The 10,057-nt window shown below is 37.5% G+C and overlaps 1 protein-coding gene across 1 annotated transcript; it reads left to right on the forward strand.

Moving 5' to 3' along the window:
• The first annotated feature begins 704 nt into the window (after positions 1–704).
• LOC145777556 (microfibril-associated glycoprotein 4-like) lies at positions 705–9,606 on the forward strand. The gene is made up of 9 exons (XM_082588970.1): positions 705–764; positions 4,404–4,469; positions 4,899–5,008; positions 5,289–5,325; positions 5,684–5,805; positions 6,306–6,402; positions 6,743–6,839; positions 7,451–7,521; positions 7,955–9,606. The coding sequence occupies exons 1-9, from the start codon at positions 716–718 to the stop codon at positions 8,206–8,208; spliced, it is 903 nt and encodes a 300-aa protein (XP_082445096.1). The 5' UTR covers positions 705–715; the 3' UTR covers positions 8,209–9,606.
• Positions 9,607–10,057: the final 451 nt, after the last annotated feature.

A 10,057-nucleotide genomic window follows, 5' to 3' on the forward strand; every position in this document is an offset into this window, starting at 1 on the left:
AATAGAATGTAGACTGTGTTGTTGCAATGCTGTAACGTTATTGACGTTGTTAACGTTATTATGTTTTATTAGCAATGTTATTAACATTATTGAACAATTTGGCTCTTTTTTACCCAGTTTGGCCCTTTTTTCGACATTGTTTGGCTCTTTTTCTCAAAAGCTGTCTGACAACCCTGCTGGCAGCCTGCCTGCCTCAGTGGTTCAAACTTCAAAGTGTCTGCAAGCCGCCAAGTCGTCAAAATTGCCAGGATTAATCCAACAAGTAGAAGGTTGCTTTCAGCTGCAGTTTTTTGTTTTCTTCGAAAAACTGCAGCTATGAGCAACCTATTACTCGCTATTTCCAAGTTCTCTACCACCAATCAACTCTACCAGCATTCAGCTTTCTCAGTCCGAAGATAAAAGTTCAATCAATCATGGATTTTTAAGAGAGGATGCTTTAGACAGGTTGATATGGAGATAGGGTGTGAAGGCAATTGGGGCACTTGGAGGACTGGAGGTAGATCCGGCCACCCTCGGCAATTGGGACATCACCTGATTAAAACTGGCTTACTGCTTACTACTACTCCTACTACGTATATTTTAAAATAAATAATTACGTGCATTTCATAGTTGGTAGCCTAATAAGCTTTTGTTTGTGCTAAAAGCGTCATTAAGTTTTAAATTTACTTTTAGCTGGATACCAACTGCTCAAAAGTTAGGTTGGGTTACGGTCAAAATGTCAGGTGATTCACCAGCTGTTCCTTTGAAAGCAATACAAAATGATGGTATGTGGATTGTGGATGCAGCATTTAAGCATGAATGCAAATAAAACTTTCAAATTGTTTGATTTGTTTGACCATTACTGGTACGGATTGGCTTTATGATGTTTGTTAAACTTAAATAAATGGCTATTTTTCCACACCTATTGCCATAGTTACAATCAGGTGTTGCCAGAGTTAAGATTGAAGTTAGGAAGGGTTAAGGTAAGGGTTAAAGTTAGGAATAAGATTAGGGTTAGGAATAAGATTAGGGTTTTGATCATTGCTCAGGACTAAAAAAATTTTTAAAATACAAGTTTTTGTTTTCAATAGCTTTAAACTTTTCTCAAATTAGGGCAAAATTCCTTATCTGACAACACTATTGAGGTTATTGTTACATTATATTAAATGTAAATATAGCGACAGCCAAACTTAAAACTACTGTATGCACTATAAACACATCACTTTTGAATTTTTATAATGATTTCACAGCACACGTTTTGAATTTAAACTTAAAATATTTTTTTAAAGCAAAAGAAAAACGATTATTAATTTAGTACGTACATGTTTTATTTCTATTTGCATAGTCAATAGTCATGGTGATTACACTTCACCATTCAAACCATAAAATAATCTTCTACACAGCAGCTATTCGTACCATACCGTACATGATACTCATAGGCGCCTAAGCCGTGGGGGCCAGGCCCCCACGCATATTTCTGCGTGGGAGCAACTTTTTATCCTGCATTGATACATAAAACAATAGATGAACTAGCGATCGGCAGCAGGAAAACTTTTTAAAATGCAAACCGCAACAGCTTCGCGATAAATAATCAATAGAACGAGTAGCGATGCTACAATCCCTGTAGCATCTGCAGACGTTGACGTCTGCAGACGTTGAATCAATGTAAAATGACTGAATTTGCTGCCTGAGACATAGCAAAAATCTACCATTTTGCGTCGATTCAATGTCATCAGATGTTGAATGCACCCAAAAACAACATACTGTAATTTGCTACGTTGACGCAGCGTGCGTTTAGCTTAATGCGCTTGCAAACAGACTCGATGTCGCTTTCGACAGTCAAAACCTCTGCAGAGAATTGTCGCGGCAGTGAATCGCTTGCTGTGAAAATGAACTTGAAATCTCGGCTCGAGGTAACCACTAGCCAACGTAACAAGGGCTGGTACAAACCGCATTGCGCACACGGCATAATCAACACTACAACAGACTCGCACAACAAACTGCATGGCGCACACACGACCATTGCCATAGAAACTTGATCAAAGGCAGGGGAATATGCGCATCTTTTGTTTCATCTGCAACACGAAAACGGGCGTATTACAGCGAATTGAAACTTGAAAGCTGGTCAGCGATAAGTTGCGATATTGTAGTGAAAAGGGAGCAATGTCAAGTCGAAAACTTAATCAAACGTCTCTCCGTAACTATTTTTCAAGGGCTGTTTACGGATGTCAGCAACTTTTAAATTTATTCAAGGTGATGTGCTGTTGAATTGATGTAAACATGAATGATTTTGCTTTCAACAGGTATATTTTCAAGCATATGATCAAGTTAATATTTTCTTTCCATTTACAGTATACCTTTTAGTAAACCTTTTCGTCTCTTGTTTCATGCTAATAAATCTAGTTCGTTGCTAAACTTTATGTTGTGCTTAGCTTAAAGAGTCGCAGTCCATCAACCGCTAGCCAACGCAGACGCATAGCATGTGTTTTGATTGAGTTTTGTTTATAATAATTAACGGTAGGTCGAACGTAGCAATAACTCCGAGTGTGGCAATAAAAGCCATCCTAATGTGACGACATACTGTAATTACATCATCCATCTACGTGGCATTTCGCTAAATTTACGTTGCTGCTGATGAAACACGCTTTCGCCCCCACGGCCAAAGAAATAGTTAGGCGCCTGTGATTGATGATACTTCTAGTCTTTGAAGTTATCATTTTTTGATTATTGGTAGCATGCAGTTGCTTTTTTTGCTGACTCTTCAACAATAAAAGAAACTGCCTTTAATAGTCTTGTCATTGCTTTTTACGACAACTTTTGTCGCTCAATTGTTGCATCTGCAATCTGCATGCAATATTCTATAGGCTACATTATTATGTTCTCAGTTTGAGATCACTTGAAAAGCTTGTTTTTTGCAAACTTGATTAGAATAAATTCAAAGCAGCTCTTTAAAAGATTATGCTTCTGTGCCACATTTTTAATTTTACTTTTGTCTTTACCATGAGAACTAAATAAATCATTACTTCATTGTATGTTTTCTGACGGAATGGCCCGATTCGGTGAGTCCGATTTGGTGAGTTCCCTATTCGGTGAGAGCCTTTTTCGGTGAGAGCCCTATTCGGTGAGTTTTTTTTTTAAATTATTGCGTGCCGTAGCCTAATTATCATTGCCGTTATAGGGATAGGGGTTTTTGGGGTTTGCGGTTTGGGGGTTTGAGTTTTTGAGGGTTTTGGGTTTTTTTGGGAGTTTTGCGGTTTTTAGGGGGTTTGGGGTTTGGGTTTTTGGGTTAGGGGTTTTAATTAGGCTAGGGTACCCAATAATTTTCAAAAAAAAATTCAAAAAAATCACCGAATAGGGCTCTCACCGAAAAAGGCTCTCACCGAATAGTAGCAGACCCGTTTTCTGACTAGGGTAAATTTTGTTTTTTATGCTTTTTCATTTGTGAGTAATAAAGCCTGATTGTTAGGTTTTTCAATTGTGCTGGTATTTGAAAACTTTTTAATGGGTGGATTTTTGTTTGTCAAAAAAGGATGTAACCAAGTTTTCTGAACAAAATTGCATGTGACCTGTACCACATCACTACTTGGTACTTGGACTGCTTGCTATAGTTTACTAAGTCAAATTTGTTTCTGTGTACTTTATTTATTGGTTTATTTTTAGAAAATGACAGATTACTATGCACTACTACATTTTCACTGTTAGTCCGTGGGTTTTGTGGCTGTATAAATTAACAATACTGACTTTTCAAAACAAAAATTTTATCAATGTGCATTTTTAGCATTTTGATTTTGCCATTTTGTTGGTGCTGAGTTTGTGGTGCATGCATGCATTTATGTTTCGCAAAAGATACACTTGACATCACGCTTGAGTGACGTATGGTCCAAAGCCTATGCCAATCTTGAACTAAATCAGTTTATGTATTTTGACATTGGTTATTGCATCGCATCAAGGGTTGTCTACAAAATTGTCTAAACTTCAGTATCAGTACCGTATTAATAAACTTACATCAGCAACTAATTGTAAATGTCTGCCTCCATAGAAGTGCTGTTTTCACTGTTTGCTTTCAAGTTGAATATGACTACAGATAGATGTTTATTGGTTGCTGTGTAAAAAAATATGTACGATAAATCAAAACACAAGGCACAGTGAAACTGTTGAAAAAAAGAACACACTGTCTGCAACTATATCTGATGTTATTTTGATCAACATGGCTGTCAACATTTTAAAAGCAAGAAGACAAGTGTACGACTGTACGTACATGATACGTCATGATTTTGTAAACTATTTTATATAATATGTAGAAAATTTTTAATAATTCTTTACTGCAGATTCCTGATATCTTGTTTCATTTTTGTTATATGTTACAAAAAATTGTATTGTTAAATTGCAAAACACAAGTTTACATGCATTTTATGTCTATACAGAAGCAAAGCCAGAAATAAAGGAAGGACAACCGCACTTTGTTTATGAAGTTAACAGAAAAAAAGGCTGTAAGTAATTTTCATGTGATTCCTAAAAGAGCATCATTCTATTCAAGGACCTTGGCATGTATTTTTTTTTGCAAGGCCATGGTGACATAATATATCAGGCTCATTTTTCATGGAAATAACACTTATAGTTCTTGTGCCTTAATTGCATTAAATTGACATAATTATACTCCCAACTTTGTTTTGCAGTAATATAACCGACTGAAGCTTTGAATAGAATACATTTTATGCAAAAAAAAAGATCAAAAGATTGCATGCTGGACTGCTGGTGCTGGTGTGGTTCTTGTCAAAACGTGTAAATTTTTTTGTAATTCTTTAGCTACAATCCTGCTCGTTTGTAAGTTTCTACAGACTTTTGTCCTGGGCAGAGGCGATTTGTTTCAGTAATATGTATTTACTTCTTATGTATTCTCCTTATTTACTATATTACAGGTGAGAAACTGAAATGCTCTCAAAGATGCTGTTATATATTTTGGGCTGTGGTATTGAAACTTTGTGTTATCGCTGGTATTGGATATGGGATATACAAAGCAGTCAATAGAGTGAGTGTACTTCCAAGGAAAATCTATTGCCATAGTTTACGTTGTAAACTGACGCACTGGGCTCAGTCAACCTGGTCACAGAAGTGGTTTACTTGCTCGTATCCAACAAGTTCATTTCTCATCAATTTGCAGTTGATTTCCAAACTTACCATAGTAGGCTAAATTACCGGTCTGCGGTACTTTAGTGCGACTACATGGAGCCTTTGGTGTCTTTTTGTTTGGATATTTAATGTTTTGCAGTGTTATGACTATTAAAAATAATAGTAACCAAATTTTGCAGGCAAACGAACCATCATTTATTGTCTACAAAAAGACAGGTATTATAAATACAATGATTGCATTCATGCGTATTATATACTGTATATAAATAATTAGTTGTATTGTTTTTAATGCTGCCGTTTTTATTTACTTTACTGTAAGCATTTTAGTCACACTAGTAGATTTTGGATTAAGTGTTGTTACTCTATCCACGATATTTTGATTTACCTCACTACTTTATGTAAGAAAGGACACAATTGGTACCCTTTTAAAGTTGTTGGTATGACACGGCTGTGAAAGAAACCCATTAACACTCGAAGTAAGCTACTGGCAGGATACTTAAACAATCTGCTGATATACCAGCCACAGTTTTACAATAACAGTGACAAGTTGTGTATTTTTTCTCTTGAATTCAAGCAAGAAGCTGTGATGATCTGTATGAAAGTGGAATAGATACAGATGGAATTTATGCCATATCCGTTGGATTTCGTCGCATGGAAGTCTACTGTGAATTTCAAAAGGAAGGCTTTAACTGGCTGGTAATTTTTTTGGGGGTTTTAGTTTAAACTAGGAATGTGGCGGGTCAATCTCAGTAAGTGACATATCCATTGTCTTGTTTCAAAAAACTTTAAATCTTTTACAGCACTTGCAATAAAAAAAAAAGTGCGATGGGTTGCCAAAGTGGGTTTGGGTTCTTCCTGTTTTTTTTTTGTGCTTTTTTTCGGTCTCGTTTCCCGATTGTCGGGGTAGGACGGGGTCTGGCAAGGCACAATCTTAGCTTCTACTCATCACGATCCAGGGGCCTAGTGTTGGTCATACGCCACTGCTTCCTGTCATCCGTTATGTTCTCAGCTTACGTCTTTCTGGGGCGTCTAGGTTGCCAAGTCAAAATCCATGAAAATTATCTGGCAACACTTGCCAATGACGACCAAATGTTACCTGTTTATCATCGCGGACGTTGATTTGTTCGGGTTGTCTTCTTTTACGTGTGATACAAGCAAAGACAAGTTTCGTTGTTTGACCGTAGTTTTTCTACCAGGTATTTCAACGAAGAGTTACTGGACAACAGAATTTCAATTTAAACTGGTCTTCATACGTAGATGGCTTTGGGGACTTAAACGGAGACTTTTGGCTTGGTATGACATGGCTACTGATTTACCGCCTGTTGCTTCATTCATTTGACGTTGTGTTTTATAACAATTCATTGTAAAAATTAGGAACACCAGTAAAAACCAATCTTTGGGAACTTGTGAAAGTATCATGCCATTATGGCAGCGCTTTGGGTAATTGAGTAAAGAGTATAGACTATACAGTATACACTATACAGTAGGTGGAGTTTACAGATGCAGGATGAAGTTGGTCATCCCTCTAATTTCTGCATCTACAAATTAACAGCTACTTTAATAATCAGTAGAACTGGATTTAATCGGATTTACAATGTAAATTTTACTTTTCTAAGTTGAAAACAACATTTAGGTTTGTATAACATTCGTTATATTGCCTATTCGAAGATAAATAAACTTCGTGTGGATGTAAAAAATTGGAAGGATCAAGCTTATTTTGCGGAGTACAGGTATGGTTTTAATTTTTAAAACTTTAAACAAAATTGGTTTGTTGCGCACTTATTAGTCAGCATGAGAAAGGGGGTGTATTGACCCCTTGGGTAAAAAATTAAAATCTTGATTGTTCGACACCTATCCAGAGTTAGTTGTTTTTTCATCGTTACGTTTTGATAAGCATTCTGGGCCTCTTGGCCGGGCCTTTGTATGAGCATTCTCGGCCTCTTGGCAGGGCCTTTGTATGAGCATTCTGGGCCTCTTGGTCCGGCTTTTGAATGAGCATTTTCGGCCTCTCGGCTTCATTTTTTACCACGCCATATTGGAGATTGTTTTCTGGACTACATCGAGAGACTACCGAAGAGTGGCTTGTCTTTAATCTTACCGTCCAAGACAAGCAGACCTTTTTTTATTTTTCTCTAACTTAAAGGAAGTCGAGAGTAGAATTGATTCACTGCTTCCTCAATTTTTATTGGTATAGCGTCATAGAAAACATGTTTCAGTTTATCACAAACAGCTAGTGAATGTTTTTCAATAAACTTAAAGAGATTTTACTCAGCACCACTGATCTTTTCTACAACTGTGTAAGGTAGGCTGTGCTTCATATAACCTGGTCCAATATCTTCAGAACTTTCTCACTTGGCTACGACATGTATCGTCTACAACTCGGTGACGTAGTTGACAGCAGTGATGGCTTCGGTAAGCTCTTCGTTTTGACTTCCACATTTGTGTTCTTAATTGCTTCGTGAAATTGGAAAATTTGTTTGAGGGTGAAGCATAAAGAATAAAGAACTTAAATACCTACGCGGTTGCGTCGAAGCTTTTGCAAAACTTTTCCGAAGTAGAACCTATTTAGAAAGTGGTGGAAAACAAATCGATCGTGCCTTGTCTTGCTTTAACAAAAGTCACTATTTTTACGTCGTTTCAGCGTCACTAGACGTAGGGGTGGGGATAATTTCAGTTTCAACTTTGGCCCTGATTTTAGGATGCAAACAGCATATTCTAAGACCACTGGTAGAACGTTTTTTATTGAGGAAGTCCGCCTTATGTCACTACTGCATCAATTGATGCCGGGTCTTACCAACTGAGAAGGGGTAAAACGGATGGTATTGATGATGTCCATTTGTTCTAGGCGGCGCTTTCACCCAGAACGACGTTCAGCAGTTCAGCACGTATGACGTTGACAACGACCAAAGATATCTTGGCGACTGCGCCGAATTGCACGAGGGCGGATGGTGGTTTTCAGATTGCGGCTCTACAAATTTAAACGGGAGAAGGGCCGAAAACCCTGGGGCGAGCACACAGGGAATCCTATGGAGAGAGGAAAATGCAAACATCACGTCGAATATGAAAGAAGCGACGATGAAGATGCGGCCTCTTATATGATCGTTTTAATACCAAAAACCAACTGACATCATACAAAAAAAACTTACTATAGTGCCGCCAGTTATGTCTTCGTAACTCTGGCGTCACTTTGTATCATTGTATTCATCTTGCATGGCTTTATTTTACCTTTATCTCATTCTCATCTATTTCAGGATTTGCTTCATATTCTGCGATGTAATCATCATAACAAAGATGAACCTTAAGTCCTCTGTTGTGTCAGTAGCCGCCTACGCAAGTCTGGTATCACGGCGGTCGTTATTTGGAGGGTTTTCCGTATTGTAAATGCAACAGAAAATGCAAGCGCTATAAGATAAGCGCCAGTTACACTGGATTGACATTAGCAGGGCCGTTGAGAGACTAGTGTGGGCTCTGTATCGATGGCGTTTCTAAGTCCCCAAAGCATAGCTAAAGAAAAATACATTTGAGAAATATCTAAAAGTCAGTGAAATACCGGCACAAGTAAAATCGTCGGGAAGAGTTACTTTTTTCCCAAAAAAAAATAGTTGCTTTCTAAAATAAAATGGAATTTATGCCAATATGCTGCAGCAAAATGATATGCGGCTTTTTTTAACTTTTCTGACTCCGATAAAAGTTCCGGGCTAATAAAACCATATGGGTCCAAAAACTCACTGGACTCTCCTGTCAACTCGTTTCCAACCTTTTTAGGCTTTCGGCTCCTTATAAATGAGAAAAATATTTTGTGACACCCCAATGTAAAGTTTACATATTTTGAAGTTAGTGTGAAAACTTAATATAAGTGGTTGCAAGAGTAGAAGCCTAATGCTTGTCTACAATGCTGTCAATGGCCAATGTGCAAAGCTGCATTATTTGCTTTCAAAGTTTATCGTTACTGCTCTTTCAGTCTTTTTAATAATTGTGGTATTTGTTTACTAGGGTTAGACAGTAGGCTAATCGTGACTTAGACAGTCTCCTCTATTGTTAGCCAACAGTTCTGTTTTCTTGTGCGGTCGCGCGTGCTTGTAAAGTTCGGCTTTTTCGAAAATCAGCCTAGTTTCTCTTTAAAAATGCATTTGCTGACCACTGTCGTACACCCCAGAACTAGCAAGCTGATTTTTTTCCAGACAAGTTATTTGTAGGAAAGCGTGAGGCTGTTTTTTAAAACTACCTCAATAAACGTTTTTAGTCTATGCTTGTTTTTGTCATCATTTTGACCTGATAAACGTCAGGGGGTGTGTGGTTGGCTGGTTGCTTATCTGTTGCGGTGCCTTTGTTTTCTACTTCGTATTGATAGTGTGTTGCTCCGGTGACTTTAGTCACTACGTCTCAAGACAAAGTATTTTGTAAGAACGTGGTCACTGCATGCTGCAATGCCCACTGGTTTTGTGGCTTGTTTCTTGCGTTATTGTGCTTTTCAACAACTGTGTGTCTTGTAGAATCATGTTAGGGTAGTTCGGGGCAAAACAAGTCGTCGGGTAAAACCGGTCAGTTTGATTTTAATCAAGCATAACTTTTTTTTTTTGGAAATAATACACTCAAAAAAATGCTTTAGCGCACTTAGTGGTTCTTTTGTGATGCGACAACAGCAACTACTGTGCAGTTTTTTCTTGCTGTCTTGGTCTAGGCTGCGAAACGTAAGTTGGTGTAAAATTGTACCTTCATATTTTGGACTAACTTTTTTTTGTGGTTTAGACTAAACAGAGCATTACACTATGAAAATTGTTAATTAAACCAAGACTTTCTAGTTTAAACGAAATTACAATTATTGTACTTTGTCTCAAAACTACTCATCTTGTAGCTCTTCCTTGGAAATTAGTTTTATTGGGTATTTATTTTTGTTCAGTCATAGCTATTTTGGTTGGGGCAACACAAGTCAGTCATGAAGTGCTGT

The sequence above is a fragment of the Aplidium turbinatum genome, chromosome 9, assembly GCF_918807975.1.
Source record: "Aplidium turbinatum chromosome 9, kaAplTurb1.1, whole genome shotgun sequence".
In the NCBI taxonomy this organism is placed as follows: Eukaryota; Metazoa; Chordata; class Ascidiacea; order Aplousobranchia; family Polyclinidae; genus Aplidium; species Aplidium turbinatum.